This window comes from Lathamus discolor, chromosome 3 (assembly GCF_037157495.1).
Source record: "Lathamus discolor isolate bLatDis1 chromosome 3, bLatDis1.hap1, whole genome shotgun sequence".
Lineage (NCBI taxonomy): Eukaryota > Metazoa > Chordata > Aves > Psittaciformes > Psittacidae > Lathamus > Lathamus discolor.
Window position 1 is genome coordinate 57,725,881 of NC_088886.1, and position 17,777 is coordinate 57,743,657.

The 17,777-nt window shown below is 38.1% G+C and overlaps 1 protein-coding gene across 3 annotated transcripts in view; it reads right to left on the reverse strand.

Moving 5' to 3' along the window:
- Positions 1-17,777, reverse strand: part of CLSTN2 (calsyntenin 2) — a 385,524-nt gene that overhangs the window by 316,507 nt on the left and 51,240 nt on the right. Inside the window, exon 1 of one of the 3 annotated variants that reach the window (XM_065675429.1) lies at positions 13,242-13,340. The exons of the other annotated variants lie outside the window; for them this stretch is intronic. Coding sequence (XP_065531501.1) covers positions 13,242-13,311 — 70 coding nt within the window. The 5' untranslated portion in view covers positions 13,312-13,340. Of the gene's footprint in view, positions 1-13,241; positions 13,341-17,777 lie in introns of those variants that run through there. 3 annotated transcript variants of the gene reach the window in all.

A 17,777-nucleotide genomic window follows, 5' to 3' on the forward strand; every position in this document is an offset into this window, starting at 1 on the left:
GCCCTCTCATCTGTTTCTGTCCTACTTTTACAAAAACTTAAAGCCCATGCTCATTTGTGCTTTATACTGTAGGTATTTGTGCAGCAAGGACGAAGGGTTAGAGATAGCCGTCTCTTGCCATAAGCTGGAACATCCCTTGAGGCTACTTCCCTGCTGACAGTCTCCATTTCCCATAACCTCTCCTTGCCATCCCATCCAAGGAACTTGCAAAACCTCATACAATTTAAAGAGAAATCCTCCAAGCACCTCTGGACAAAAGTAGCAATGAATACAACCATGGAAACATGCATAAAAATACAGAAACCAGGTATAGGCAATAGGCCTCTGCTTTGGCACAGCTCACATATTTCCTATTCTACTTAAACCACTCCAATTCAAGTCCAAGTCATCTGGCCTAACTACAGAGCACAAATGCATACAGTGTAAGAAGCAAATTCTTTGTCTTCCTATTACAAAACCATTCTCCCATCACCACACAGCTTCGTCAAGAAACTAGAAACACCATTTCTCTTTTTTTACTACTTTTAGTACCTTTCCACCCTGCATACCTTGTATTTACACCTTAGCACATCTTCCACAAGGGGAACACTGATATTCTGGTACTGTTTTACAGCAGTACTTGAACCACTGGCATAAAACTGAGGACCATTTCTGATACAGAAGCTTCCTGTTCTAAATCACAACAAACTTCTTTGCTGACATTATCCCTTCAGAAATTGCAAGTTCTGCTTGAATGAGCACTGCAAGTAATCCCCCCTGCTATATCAGATGATATAGTACAGGGCACACAGTACCTCTAGATCATTTCAGGGCAGGATGCAAATGAAGATAAATCTTTTTCACTTTGACATGAAACAAACAACAGCTGGGGTTTAAATTTTAGCATCAACTTCACCAAGACATTAAAAGCCTAACAGCATTAACACAAATTTTCAGTTTATAAATGAAAGAGTTATTTATTCACTAAGGTACTAACAGATTTCAACAATTTAGGGAGAGGTGCACCTAATATCTTGTGCTTTACTTTTATTGCTAAAGCTTCTACTCCTCAAAACACAACTACAAGTGCCCCTGCTCCCACCCCTTCTCTAATAACTGTTATACTGCAGGAAATGGTTTATTGACTGTTGTTTGTTAAGCAAAAGTATGTCTAAAATACACAGATTCATACTGGGGGAGTAGATGAATAATTACAGACGGATTTTGATTACCACAGACATTTACTTTTATTAAAAACATTATTCAAATTTGAATGTGGACTGAACATTTCACACTGCTTTCAGTCAACAACTATGTTCTCACCTCCCAGGGGGCTACAAGCTAAGCTGCAGCTTCACGGCACAGTGTGCAGCAGAAAAATCTAAGCACAGAATTATCCCATTTATCATCCTAATTACACCTCAGAAGCTGCTGCATTAACATCAATATCTGCATCAAACTCCAGGTGTCACCACCAATTCTCAGGCATTGAGCAATGTCAGCATATGAAAGACACAACCACCCAGGCAGAAATCAGTAGGCTATTACTTCCCCCTCCCCCTTTCAAGATCCTGTTTGGATGTTTCATTACAACTTAGAACTTTAACAGTTATTTGAGCTGTGACTACTTTTAACTTAATAGAAAAGTTTGGAAATACAGTAAGCTCTTACCAGAACCCAGCAAATCAGTTATAAACAGTCATCTAAAAAAACAACCATTTGGTATTATCCAACTGGTTAAACTACTGCAAATCTTGATTGTATTTATAATATCACAAGCTACTTAAAAATTACCTTAGCTTTTAAGTCCATTTAGTGTTACCTAAGGAAAGCTAAATTCAAGAGCAACATGCTGACTGCAGAATAATTTTCTACATGGAACAAAGAAATATTATTAAGCTGATGTTAAAATATGCAGCCTAGAAGAACAGATTCCCTCTACATCATAACAGACCCATAGACACCTTTAGCATCTCCTCTAACCTCATGCTATAGAAAATGCATGTTAAACAGCAAAGAACAATCTGCAGAGAGAGGAATCAATAATTTGCGCTGTAACTTTATGTAAAAGCAGTCTGGTCAGACTTAAACCAAAAGACATAGCAAGCTGGGGGACACAGCATCTCCTTGCAGCAGAAAGAAGGCATAACATGAAAAAAAAAAAAGATTTTCAATTTGATTATACTCACGTGAGTATATTACATTCAAATGAAAATTGTTTTCAGATTTAAAACTGCCAGGATGGGGAAAAACTTGTAAAATATTTAAAATATGGATTGACTTCATTTTATTCTTACATAAACTAAACTAAAGCTTTGTCTTATTTTTGTTTTGAGGCCTCTTCTCCAATAAGCAGCACTCCCTGCTGTTGCACTCCTGACTACATTATTCCCCTTGACATTTTATGGGAAATAAATAAATATATAGAATTAAATGGCTCACCCATCATCTTTGATGCCCTTTCTATCCTCCTGCAATAGTACCCACCAAGCTTCATTTCACGAATGGACACGAGAGAAAAAGGATGGAGATATTATCCTGGTTCTTATTTTTGTACATCAGTGCAAACAAATTCTATTTAATGTTATATATGTCAGCTCCTCCTGATAAAGCAACACAGTACTTCCATCTGAGCAGTAGTTTCTGACACTCACTGCTTTTTCAACATTAATATTTCATAATATTTAAAAACCAAAACAAAATAAGAACAAAGCAGTAAAATAAGCGGCAAAGCAAAGAGTCATTCCGGGCCTGATTTTCTATTCATGGTGTGTAGTTTAACAAATAATGTCACTGTGTTTGATTTTATTATGATACCATGTGACCCGCAGAAGCTCAGGAGACCAGCTGAGAGATGAGCATTATTCCATTAGTGAGGAAAATCAATAACAGTAGTTACACGCTTTATGCAGTCTTTTGTAAAACTTCTGGTTTTCTAAAGCCTTAGTTCATATTGAATTTTAAAGGAGAAAAATGCAAAATAAAACAAAAATCCTTGGCTCTCCCTAGCCAAAAAAGTGAAGGAAATTTGTGTTTCATTCAGAATCAAGGCCAAGAGTCTTGCTGTTATGCATAAATACATAAAATTCAAATGTAAATAGCATCTGCTTTACAATACAGGGTTGCTGCTAGGGGTTGGTGAGTGGGTTTTTTCCTCCCTTTCAAACAATTCTTATCTATAAATTCATACCTATTAGGAATAGCATCCACATTTTACACATTCTAGAAATGCTAAACTCTGAAAACCTGCACAAATGGAAGCAGAGATAACAAGAGTCACGTGTTCTGCCTGGGGAGAAGGCAGGTCACAAAATTATCCCACAAGCTTCTCTCCCATTTCTGTTTTCTGAGGCTCCTTCACTTCTTTTGCTAGAGGAGAAACTTAACCATAAATCGGGGTGATAGGAGAAATAGCAAAACCCTAAGAATAAAGCTACTCTTAAAGCTCTGAAAAACAGTTTCTGGGTAATCACTGCTTGTAAAATGGCACATTTGTACCTCAGTAATGACTAGATGCCCCAGTCACCAACTGGAACCCTACTGTTAGAGATAAAGGCCAGCATATTTTAATAATGTTGTAAGGATGTAATATAGAGAACTAAAAGAATGTTAGCTCGATGTATACTGCAAAAGTAACTCACAAACCAGTAAGTAGCAGCATTTTTCAACATATTTTTTGAATTATTTTTTAAAATGTATACTAAAATTGCAATTCAGTTTAAGGAATAAAGTGCAACTATTAATATCAGAGTATACACAACAACACATTTCTCAGATGGTGTGCAATATTATTAGGATAATTCAATTCCCATCTGTTCCTTACAAAGAAGCTGCAAAGCAGAAAGACATATAAGGCTGGAGAAAAAGCCACTGTGCCAAGTGCATCACTACCATGAGTTGGGAAATAATTTGTACATAGCACTGCTATCCTGAGTTCTCTAATTATTACTCTTCCATACCCAGTTCTGTTCATAAACAGAAAGCACATAACTTATTTCATTATCCATCGGTTGCTATGACACTCTATAAGAAAAGTTGACAGAGAGTTTTTTCTCTATTGATCACAGACCAAGAGCTTTCACAGCCCTGCAACAGGGAAGCTGCACATTCCAGAAGCTGTCATTCTACGGACCATCTGGAGAATAAGTGAGGATGCTGCTCAAATCCTTTCACAAAAGCAGCGTAACACACCTTTCAGCCCCAGCTTTGCCACAGTCTGAAGAGGAACTAGCTCTGGAGACCGCTGCCACAAGGCTGCAACCAGTACTATTAACCACCCGAACACTTGTGTACAGAGCTCGCATGCTCTCTAGTCTGGTAGCGGGCGCAAGTTACGTACACCCTTTTCTTGAGGTCATTAGATAAATCAACTTTATCATCAAATCACAGACTGGTTGTATTCAGAATATGCAGGATATGTACATACATAGAAGTAATATGAGATATGTATACACAATATCTTTACACATTTCGAGAAGTCAACTTAAAAAGGCAAACACTTTCATGAGTTGCTCTTTCAAATGTATTTAGAAAGAGCATGAAAATCCTTTCTCAGGGTAGAGTTTTTAATCAAAGATTTCACAAAAACATTTAAATTCTCATCGGCAATATACACACCTTTAGTAAGCCTAAGCCTTGAACTGAGTAATTTCCCTCAGTTGCTGGTGCAACATGTTTTGAGAGGTTTGTGAGTTATAACACAAAAAACAGCACAAAAACGCATGAAGTGAATTTTGTCCTGTTATCAGCTGCATTCTCAGACGGGGGAGCACCATGCTGAGAAACCACCTTGTCCATCAAACAGCACGTTAAGCTCACAGCATTAAACATTGTCTTTTTTGTCTTTTAATGATACAATTTTTCTTCTGCAAAAACTATTTTCAGAAATCCCACTTAATTTTAATATTCTTGCCAACTGCTGGTAGTAATTAATGTTGTTCGGCTGAAATCAGAAGTTCACTGGGATGAGTTAGGAATGACAACAATGATCTTCTGTGCAAAACGCTTTACTGCTTAGTTTCACTGAACTTCCGAGTCAAGGATTTTATCCCTGACTGAAAGGACGAGATAGGCTAAACAGCCTTTTCCAGAAGCACAGGACAAATCTGAGCCCAGGACAGGCACAGAGCTGTACTTTCTAGCACACAGTCGCAGCCTCAAACAATATTCATCTCAAAGATTTCTTAAACCAGGGACAGGATCATCATACTGGTTATCTACTACTGCACATTAGAATGTATTTGCTAAAGGGTGGTAAAAAATAATGCAATAAATACACTTTCCACTAGCAAGAATGTTACTTGGCCATGGTAGAAATTTGATCAACAGAGGTTTTATGACCAGATTTATAATCTTGCATCATGTAGAGGTAAAATTTGTAAAGAAACCAACTCCTTTGTTCTTTTCTTATTTTCTAAAATTTTAAACCTAAAGTTTTACTCTCTAAACCTCAGGAAGCCATGAAATATGCAAACACTCCCATGACACTTGCCTGACTTACAGAGAGGGTATATATAAACCAGCCCCAGGAGACTTCAGCCCACCTCCCCTGACTCTACATGTGAACAGTTCACAGAGGCTGCAATGTTCTCTTGATGTGCACAAGGCAAGTTATTTTTAAAAACTGAAGACAAAAGCCAACTTCACAATTTGACAGGGAAGAGAAACATTAACTAGAGAAAGAGGAATTAAGTCAATTATAAGTTTTAATTAGCTTTCCAAGCTATTCAGTAAATGTTGGTACTCATGAATAGCAATCAATACTGCATTCTAGTGATCTGTTATGCAAATAAAGCACTTCAGAAGTATTATCGCAAATAAAAGTTAATACCCTAAGAAGTAGGGGGGGGGGGGGAAGTCTATTTGCCCTTACTGTAAAGGAGAGAAAAAGGAAGAAAAAAGAACTTGACTGGAATTTCATCTAGTTCTACAAAGGTACACATATACACTCAGGAACAATTCCCACAGTTTTAAAGAGAAAATTTTGATACCTAGATGCTTTTGAAACACTAACACATGGTGCTTGGTAAACATACTATATGCAGCAATTCATTGGCAACATCAAGTTAACCCTAAGATACTGCAGTCAGGAGCTGATGATTATCAGAAAAATACTGCCCAGTTTAGGAAGTTCTTCCTAAATTTCACATTGAGATCTGTGATCTGAGATTTAATTTTTAATAACAAACATGAAACCAGCCAAACTATGACAAGCCAACCAGAAAGAACTTTGGTTTTCCGCAACTGCCAACTCCTTCAGTTCAAAGTTACAGAGCATTTGGAGACTTACAAGGTACTATGACATCTCTCAGGATGCAAAGAAGGAGGCAAGAGTAGAATATGATGCCCCACATGCTCCTATCCCCTTTCTCCCTGTACCACAAGTAACAGCCCACTAGCACTGCTGTCAAAATTCCTACTATGCATTTCCTTGCTTGCCTCCCCTCCACATCATCTAATTTCTCCTACTGTACATGCAACAATAGCTAAGAGAGCTGCACATTACTCACACAGAAAGACTGCTGACAACTCCCTTTACACAGATTAGAGCCAGTGCTCTCCAGGTCCCAGGCGACTCAACTCCCTGTAGATTTGGCCTTCAATTTCCTCCTTTGCTCAACACAGTCATTATACTCATTGCAGCAGAAAAGTTAAAAGGTCAAAACTATACTCTGGAATGACTGTAATTTATATCAGAGTAATTGCTCATGTGGAATATTGGTTAAATCTCCGATGTGGAGTCAGCCTAAAAGAACTGGGTCAGAAAAGATCTGGAAAAAGATATCCAAGAACCATTTTTTGAGGATTAACTCAAAAACCTCAAAAATCCTTTACAATAATGCTACAGTCAGCACTTTGCGGAAGGTATTTCAGAAAAGAACAAGGTAAACTTAAAGACAAACTAACATTAATTTTCTTTCTATGTCCTAGTTTACCCCTCAGCTATTCTCAAGGTTTCACTAAATCCACTAATCTGCCAATATTGCTAAGTCTTGCAGAGATACATTGGGTTTTATTAGCTTCCAACAAACAGAAGCTTGTGTATAATTAAATTTCCAAAACACACCTTATTGCCCAGTCCTCATTTATTTTTAGGATTTGTGGCCTCTATGAGAACCACTTCTTGAAATACAGTCAAGGCTAGGTGCACGAAAGGTTACAGAATTTCAATGGCTTCCCATCAACCTGAACTCTTTGGAGACTGAGCTCCTGAACACCAAGGCTCCCAGCCCCTTTCTGACTGTTGTGGTCCCTAGTGCTGGAAGCACTGGAACCTTAGGAACTTGACACATTGAACTGCTAGCACCAGCTTCTTGAAATACCAAGCTTATTTAACTCCTCTGTTTAACTTGCTGTAACTAAATGTTCTCTGTTGTACAAAGTAAGATGTATTTGGAATGGCTACTGTGAAAGACTTGCTCATACACAGCCTTACTCTGTACAGAAAGCATTTATAGCGTTCAGTTTGAAATATTTCCAAAGAAAGTTAAGCTCACTATGCATAGATTTATCTCATCTCATGTTCAAAAGGAGAATTTAAGAAATTATATAGGCATTTTAATATTTATCCCCTAGTAAATTCCACTATAATTTAACAAATATATGCACTTTGAGACTGTCACGGTTTAATCACAGCAGGCAACTAAGTACCACATAGCCACTTGGTTCCACTCCCCTAGCACCTTAGTGGGAGGAGAATCAGAAAAAAGTAAAACCCATGCATTGAGATAAGAACAGTTTAATAATAGAAATAAAATATTACCATAATAATAATAATAATGAAAAGAGAGGTAAAAAGGATGAGAGAGAAATAAAACTAAAGAAACCAAAGTGATGTACAATACAGTTGTGCACCATCCAATGACCGATGCCCAGCCCTACTCAAGCAATCAAAGTTCGCAAGCTACAAATTACTTTGAAGTGGCTATTATTTAGTAATTAGGACATTTTGAATCCTGTAAGAATTTTTATTTTATATTCAAATCGACATACTCATTTATAATAATATAAATATATATTAAATTCTAATAAAAAAACTTGTTTTATTAGAAACAGTCCCATATCCAACTAAAAGACTGATACTTTCTGAGGTCGTGTTCTCTCCACCAAAAAAAAAAAATCTCTCTCTGCTATCTTTGCTCATCTTCACAAGTGGCTCCAATACTTTTTGATTTGTGGATCTCTACACATTTGGAGATGGACAGCTGAATGGTAACACAAGCCTACTGAAAATAGACTTGTTTTTCTGGATTACGTTTTGCAGTCATTGTAAATGGTCCACAGACCCCACAGTGCCAAAGGCCACAGTTAAAGAAGGACTGCAAAGAAAAAAAGGAATTAGTTGCCCAAAATAAGCTTTGAAGAAATATCACTCTTTAAATTATTTCATTAAGGACAACATGTCTCATCTTGTACCTTTCACTTCAGCAACAGGGTTAAATAACAGGACTCTGATCTTTCCGTTCTGTACCTCCACAGTGTTTACCCTGTTTTCCAGGAAGAAAAAGATGGAAGCCAATTACAGAATCCAAACAATTACAGTTTCCATTTATGACACCAAATCTACAGTTTATGAGTCTACCTTAGCTAGATTTATATCCACTATCATCATGCAGACTTTCTAAAGCAGCTTAGCATAAATCACACTGATTTCAATCTTTCAAGGTTTTATTTCTCAACATGAATTTAAAATTTGTTAACTAAGTTCTTAAAAGTTCCTTTTTTTCTTCCAAAGACTGACAACAATGGCAAAGACCATCTGTTTTACTCTAGTTCAGGAATTTTTAAGTAGTACTCAAAGGAAAAAGAAGAAAAAAGCCCTTCAAACATCACTGCCACCCAGTTTCTTCAGAAATACCTTAAATCCTCTCTTCATTAGGGACCGTAGCAATATGACACTGGGTAACAGATTATAACTTAAACAGGGGAAGTTTAGACTGGATATAAGGAAGAAGTTCTTTACTGTGAAGGTGGTGAGGCACTGGAACAGGTTGCCACAAGAAGTGGTAAATGCTCCATTCCTTGCAGTGTTCAAGTCCAGGTTGGACAGAGGCCTGGGTGAAATGGTCTAGTGCGAGGCATCTCTGCCCATGGCAGGGGGCTGGAACTAGATGATCTTAAGGTCCTTTCCAACCCAAACCCTTCTATAATTCTACTACTGCCAATACATTCTGGCGTACATCAACCTCTGCTAGTAGCCTTTGTGAAACTAAGTCCAAAACATATTTTAGACACCAGCAATGTCTACCAGACAGAAAACCATGAGAGAGCACTCACAGACAATTTTAACTTTCACCAACCCATATTTTCCAAGCTCATAACCAAGAAATTCACCAAATAACTGCAATTTTGCAACCAGGATAGACAAGGTGAGTGATGTTTGCCAGCTACAGTCATCCAAACAATCAGGTTTAAGTATAAAAAACAACCCACAAAGCTATGAGGGAAATGCTCATCACTTCATTTGTGTTTGGTAAGCTCTTGGGAGACACCTGCACTACGTTTCCATTACTCCTTCATGTTACAAGTAGGGTTTATCATATTTTAAGGAATGAAATGTGACATTTCCTTAGTCTCTTAATTTCAGAAGCTGAGTTTTTTTCAGGGGGAGGTAGGGGGTGAGGGGTGTGGAGAGGAATACTGTAAAAGTCAATAAAAATGTCACAAGTCATTAAATTTTTTAAGCTGATAATGGTCAGACACGTATGCAGCACATATATAAATGCATACACACACATGTAGTGTGATAGGAGAATCTACTGAAGTCAGAAAGCAAAACTAAATTAGCCTCAAAATCAGTAGAGTCCAATTTCTGTCCTATTTTACTTACTCTAACCTGATAGCAAATGAGTGATGGCTGAATACTGATCAGAAAACAGCAAAATCTTAATATTTACATTTGATGGCAATTTTCTTGAAATTAAATAAAGCTGTTCATTTTTATTGTCCTGAGATACGTATAGGAAAGTAACAGTAAGGTAAGTAAAATGTTATTTTTAATAATTGGTATTAGAAAAGCAGACAAGTACTACCCATATGTGGGACCCACACCTTCAAGTGATTAGTCTGACTTAAAACAGCAACAAAAAAACAGTTTGACAAAACAAGCACTATCAAAACCTTGGGAAACTGCAGCATTGTTTGTCTTTACTATACTCACAGTATTTAACTAATAATAGACAGGAATCATGGGGACTGGATAGAAGACAGTCAATAAGGAAATGAGGAAAACAGACGACTTCATTACAGGTATTTTTAAAGGCAACCTAGTGATGAATTACCATACTTAAATCTGTAGGAGGGCCAACCTCGTCAACACTTCACTTAATAGTTTTAAATTGAATGAAAAGCACTTTGAAAAGGAGGAAAAACACCAACCAACCAGACAAAAAAAAAAAAAAGCTACAGAAAAAGAATTATTCCATTAACACAATGAAAGCAGTTAGACCAGGAAGCCATAAGGTGAAAGGGATTAAATCAAATATTCCCCTTTTGGTTAAAGGCAACTATTAGCCAAAGAACATTAAAAGCTTTGAAAGAACTGCTTGCATTTATACTGAAACACACAAAGGATGAAACCCCGATTCCACTGAGATACACTGTAAATCTGGCACTGATTTAATGAGGGTCAAGATTTCACATACAAAGACCAAACATCTAAATAACAGCATTAACTGCTAGGAAACTGCAATTCCATGCAGAACCATCCTTAAAATCAATACAGAAAGAAGTCACATTGAAATGAATTATAATTCAGCACATAAGCTTCTTAGACCCACTTCCAAAAACAAACACTTTAGATAATAGGCAAAATCCTCTTTCATAGCCCAATTGTGTTAAATGATACACTGGTCAACTTGCACTCTAGCTGAATGATCTTCAGGATACTCAGTCCCATAAGGGCCCCAAAAAACTAAACCATTTTATACAGTCTTTTTCATTGCTGTCAAGCTAGAACCTCTCATAAAGACCCCAACTACACCAAAAAGCCAAAAGCAGAGTTATTTCATCACCACATAACAGAACATAAAGGATCGTTACATAAATCTGAGCATTTTCTTAAAAGACAGATCTTAAGAATCACCTACCTCCCACATTAAGCAGGATTTCGGGGGGGGGGGGGGGGAGGAGGGAAGACGTAAATCCCATTTAGATTCAGTGTGGTTTAAACACTGATTATTTTTTTAATGTCAGTTTAGAATAACAGCTGTTAAATTAACTGATGTAGAGATACATATCTATATTTTACATATCCATATTATAAATAACCATGTTTTTCTGACTAGAGCATTTATGCTGATTTTATTGACAATTCACTTGTAGTTTTGATGCCATAATACATAATGTTTTAACAACTAACTCTTTATAATGTGCTCTCTTACTCAAGAGATATAAGCAGTCATAGTATTAATTTTTATTGGAATACATACCACAAAAAAAGAAGTCATTTAGAGCGAACTCTAAAGTACACTTGAGAAATCTACACTTAAACACTTAAAATAATTAAATTGCCTTCATTAATCTAGTCCATATAGTAAATTTGCAGTTCATTAAAGAGAACAAAACACTACAGCACTGCAAGCGTCCTGTAGATGTCAGCTCAAAGCCCCACAGCGAATGTGCACAATTCTGGCCAACTGGGTATAGACGTTAGCATGTTTAATTTTATATCAATCAGGGTATTTTAACACCAAACACTCTACAGTTCCACAGCCATTCAGAGGAAGCCAGATTACGTGAGGAGAGTTCCCAAAGACGTAACCAACATGGAAACGAAGGCTTAGTTTCTTGCAACAGTTGGGTTTACTCCGAAGAAGTGACTGCATCAAAGCCTACTCAGCAAGTATTCTGGATTTCTAGAATTTGGGCACTCTCCAACCTTACATTGCAACCTCATGAGGTGTGGAAAGCAAAACGGATTGTGAAGTTTCCTTTCAGATTTGTATCATTGCTTATACCCCGCAGTTAAGTATGTGGGCACATATGTATGCATACAAAATTAAATCTGTTTGAAGTAAATATAGAGTATACATATATGCATGCTTTTCTATACACATTTTCTGAGCACTACATAAATCCTACACCAGACGTCCTGTTACGCTGTTCTGCAAGAAGTAACTTAGCATAAAGGGAAGTGTATAATGCTGCAGAAAGCGTTTTATATATTACACTATAAAGTGACAGACAAGTAACCCTGCCTCTACATACAGTTGAAGATTTAACAACTCTTTAAATCATGCCACAAGTGTCTCCTGCAAAATTCCTCCTAGTTTTACAAACACTATTTCCAAATCATGACAACTCTTCTATTTTTGCATCATCACAACATACTAACTCAGACAAAAGTCCAACAGGATGAAACCACAAACTTTACCTTCAGTCAGAGCATATTTGGGGCTTTTTAATAATAAAAAAGCCTTTTTTCAAGTTGGACATTAGGCTTCTTTTTTTCCACTCCTAGCTCTTCTCCAACTGCCTTCTCTTTTTACACTTATTACTTTGACTTACACTTTGTCAACAAGGTTCACATGTTCTGATTCTGAAGTTAAACAGACTCAAATTCTAAATTCCTGCTCACCCTCCTCTCTACCTCAGCTGCAGTTATCAAAGGCACCAAAGGAGTGTTTAATATGGGTTTGCCAGTGTGCTACTTCAAACCTGCATTGTGGAAGTATTAAATAATCATAGAATCATAGAATAGTTAGGGTTGGAAAGGACCTCAAGATCATCCAGTTCCAACCCCCCTGCCACAGGCAGGGACACCTCACACTAAACCATCCCACCCAAAGCTTCATCCAACCTGGCCTTGAACACTGCCAGGGATGGAACACTCACAACCCCCCTGGGCAACCGATTCCAGTGCCTCACCACCCTAACAGGAAAGAATTTCCTCCTTATATCCAATCTAAACTTCCCCTGTTTAAGTTTGAACCCGTTACCCCTTGTCCTGTCACTACAGTCCCTGACGAAGAGACCCTCCCCAGCATCCCTATAGGCCCCCTTCAGGTACTGGAAGGCTGCTATGAGGTCTCCACACAGCCTTGTTCCTTAAAATTCATCATAAAACCCATACAAAAAACCAAAATTGGTGTTCAGTGAGTAAGCCAATCTTCTAAATCACAACCCCCCACATTTACTGGGCTGTCTAGTGAAGACCACAGGAATAGTCCTCCTACAGGAGAACGAGGGACACTTGAAGCTAGTATCACTGTCTTCAACACCAGCCAACTATAAGCATCCCCAGAAGAGAAGGATACACATACAAGTATGCTCCTGGATAGCCTCCCAGCCTCCAGCAGTAGGTTGGGTAAGACCACCATTAACCTCCATCATTGCAAGTGGACATCTGCTCCACCATTAACTTCCATGAGCTGCAGGTGAATATCTGCTCCTCCATGAGCTGCAGGTGAATATTGCTCCTCCATGAGCTGCAGGTGAATATTGCTCCTCCATGAGCTGCAGGTGAATATTGCTCCTCCATGAGCTGCAGGTGAATATTGCTCCTCCATGAGCTGCAGGTGAATATTGCTCCTCCATGAGCTGCAGGTGAACATCTGCTCCTTCATGAGCTGCAGGTGGATGTCTGCTCCACTATTAATCTCCACAGGCTACAGTGAATATCTGCTCCACCATTAACCTCCACAGGCTGCAGGTGGATATCTACTCCACCATTAACTTCCACAGGCTGCCAGGTGGGTGTCTACTCCACCATTAACCTCCACGGCTATCTGCTCCTCCGTGGACCTCCACAGGCTGCAGGGGAATCTCTGCTCTGCCATCAGGAATGCCTTCTCCCTCCTTCCTCACTAACCTGGGGGTCTGCAGGGATATTTCTCTCACACATTCTCACTCTTCTCTCTGGCTGCTGCTCTGCTGCAGTTCCTCCCACCCATTCTTAAATGTGCTGGGACCATCCCTGACTGTCTCAGCCTTGGCCAGCAGTTGGTCTATCTTGGAGCCAGCTGACACTGGCTCCACTGGACATAAGGGAATTCTAGGAGCTTCTCACAGTCACCCCTGTAGCTCCCCCACTACCAAAACCTTGCCACAGAAAACCAATAGAGCTGAAATAAAGTTGCCTGATGTTGGTATCAAAGATGTGAACAGCCTATATGGTTGATTCAAGCACCTATTGTCAGGTTATCATTCAGTTTTACTACTTTACACAGCTGTCAAACACTATCCCTTCAGAGGACAGAAGGGGTTCATTTAGAACACCACATAAATGGGAATATCCCCAAGAGGAACAGCAGCAGCAGCTGCACTGAAATAAGGCTTCCAGTCTGCAGTCTAGATTACTTTTTCCCTGTTTAATAAATGTAAGATATTTGAGAGATTGAGAAGCTGCCATTTGAGAACAATTGCTGGGAAAGGCAGAAGTCAGTCAAAGATCCCTTTGTATGTATCCCCTACCTGTTATTTCTAGACTGCTCTTTTCTAAGGATACCAGAGGGAGAAAAAATTCTCTAAGAAGAGCAACGCTTGGTTTATGGTTCTTTCCAGAAACTGTAAATTTGAGCGAGGCCAAACCTCACTGCTGCTGGGGTTTAAAATTTGTCTTTTAAACTTACACTTACACAACATGAAGTAACATTAAACATGTTTTGACTATTAGGACTTGATTATTTGCCATATTTGCAAAAACAGGCCTATAGACTACAGGGGACTACACTTGACACCAGCAATTAGCTTACTATAGAAACAATGCATTTTTGCTTTCATTTTTCCATTACTTATTTCACACCAGGGAAGCACTCCACAATAAATGAAGTGCTAGCTACACCACTCAGACACTCTATAGGAGCCAGGCAAGCGATTTGCCGCCTTCTAATACAACCTTCTTGGACACAAAAGAAATGGAAACAAACCACTTTGAGGCAACCAAGCCAAATGAGGACCAAAAGGAGGCCAAGAACATATGTACAAAGGGAGGAAAGGCAACATATCTGAAGTTGGAATTATACCTTTGAAGTTACTTTCCCAAAACTTTGCATGTCAATCAGACAGAAAATCTGATATGCAAGAAGTACAAGAGAAAATTTACCCTCTAACATTTTCATCAGATAATAAATAATACCACCATGAATCTTCATTTTCAAGGGCCCTAGGAAAAACATCTGTTTCATACACACACCAAGCTATAACTACATAAAGCTAGCAATGTGCGTTCTGCTTTTTTAATGCCTAATAGATGCACATGAGTACTGCATCATCAACAGATTCTTCCAGTTAAATCATCAGAACAAGGTGACAGAGCCTCTGAGAGCTTCTAATCAGTTTTCACACACTTCTCTAAAGTTTTAATATGAGGAAAAAGAAAACAAAGGCCAATTTCAAGTTGCAATCTGGCCATGAGAATGTCTATATAGATACAGATACTGCCTTTGAACTTGGATGACTGTCACTTCCAGGCAAAAATTAACCCCAAAACTCTTTACTTTACGATGCTCTCGCACACCACTCCATGTCTGGTGACAAAGGGTGTGCCTTCCAGGATGTTCTTTTAGTGGCACACTCTTTCCTTAGAATTAAGCACTAAAACGCTCTTAAGCACTTAGTTTTCCCAGCTTTGGTAGCCTTCCAAATAATACAATTCAAATTGGTAACAACACATTTATGGCTGGAAAATATTCTCTAGCACTGTAATGACAACTTACATATAGTTGTCAATCTTCCGTGCTAAAAGAATACTAAACCAGTTAGCAAATATTCCAACTTTTGCCTTTTAAGACCTCTGAATCATTTCTTTACCTTGGCACCCAAACTTTTTAATCAGACAAATCTTTAGTCCATGAGAGAGAAGAGTCAGTTTCCATGAATTACTTTTCCATCAAAAAACTTACAAAGGCATATTCCTGAAGAGGAATATTCCTACCTCCATTTATTGATGAGAAAATGAAATATGAAGCCATTTATATGTCTTCTTCAGGGTTTCTTAGTGAGCTACATAAAGCACCAGCAGCAGAATCCAAAATTGCTTCAACCCCCATCTTCCGACCTAAGCAGTGTGCCAAACATTACTTCCCATATATTTTGGATGAGGATGAAAAGAAGGTTTTTATTTTTTCATCTGTCTCCTTTGAACTGATACAGAAAAGTATTTTATTATTATTTACCATGGAAAAAAAAATCACAAGGAACCACAGAAGAATTCAGACACTGCGATCTGTCTAGCATGTTCTCAGATATTTTCCTTCCATTTCTTTCCCCCAGGCTTTCTTATACTCACAATATGCTGTCTCTGCCTCCTTAGGTTAGTTATTTTTTCTACTGCTGATAGTCATATCAGATGTATTCACATAACAGACTTGCCAAGCGGGACTGAATGTTCCACTGATTTGGAAATGTCCTGAATGACTAAGACTTCAAGTTTTGCCTATCTAATTAAAATAACTGAAATCAAATATTCTTAGTTTTTCAGATCATTGTGATGCTTTCAGTTCTTCTTAAAAATTAAGATTAAAATTATATTTATGTTAATGATGAAGTTCAAATACATTCAGACTTGAACTAATTGGGTCTCACAAGGAATTTGGGGATGGCAACCTTTTTAGGGCTTCACCAAGTAATTCAGTGGTATATACTCAAATAACGTAATAAATAATTGAAGAGATCAGTCTTATGCATAGATTTGTGAAGAAACAGAAAGTAAAATGCTGCAGGTAGTATTTCTCCCTGCCTGCAGGGGAAAAAAAAGGGTTATCTTACCCTTCAGTATATTCTGTTTTACATAACAGAAGACCCTAAGAGACTGTCCACACAATTTCCAGACATCATTAATGCAATTCCAATAATCCAGAAAGCGTCTTATTGACCTGAGCTGTCTGGAAATACTTTAAAGAAACCATTTTTCTGTCCCAAATGGTGATTTTATTGGAATCTATAATAAAGATCCCAGGGTCAACAACTTGCTTGAAAGCTAACAAAGCCACAAATTGCATATGAATATTTAATACCCAGATTAAGTTCTGTAACTGACCACCTACTAAGTATTCTGACATTACCGCTAATATTTGTTTTTCTGTGAAAGACTTTAAAGAGCCTTGGTTTTTTTTTTTTTCATTTTATGGAGAATTAACAATTTTAGAGCCTCCAGATATTTTGTGTAATTAATTGTTATTTTCTACTGAGTGAATGGTGAGAACCATGACTGTTTCTGGAGTCTTCTCCCCCATCCTCAAAACAGGTGGGAAAGGGGAAGGAGTGATTTTGGTTTTAAAACAAGGAGCAGCAGATCACAGCAAAGTCGATGAGATTCAAAATCATTACCTTAGATTGTCTTTGCTACTCACTACCACAAAATTCTTAAAAGCACCAGAGATGCTTTGTACACACAACATCCTACCTTCACCTCCAACCAGAATGCACCCACCTTCAAGCTTTAAGTCAAGTTTAAGGTTACAGTACCAGCTTCTCAGTTGTGCGAGGTACCTAAGAAAATCCTTTCAAATTAAAATTTGTATCCTACAGAAATATACAGAGAAGGAGAAAGCAACACCAGATGTTTAGTGAAATAAACGCTTTCTTCTTGCCTCTACTGGGCAGCCCCCAGAGGCAAGCACAGTGGGTATCAACTGCATACAGTGCCAAGACACGTTAATTCATTTATTAATGAATTATAGCGTCTGATGATATCTAATTACATGAAGCAAGGTATGTAAAATAATAAGTGTAAACTTAAAGCACTTCTACCAATACAAAACACCCTTAAAAAGTCTATCTTTAAATACTGGTAAGCGACAGCTACGGTTATCCAAAAATGCTCTTTGCAGCCCTCCACTGGTCAAACACAGAGAGCC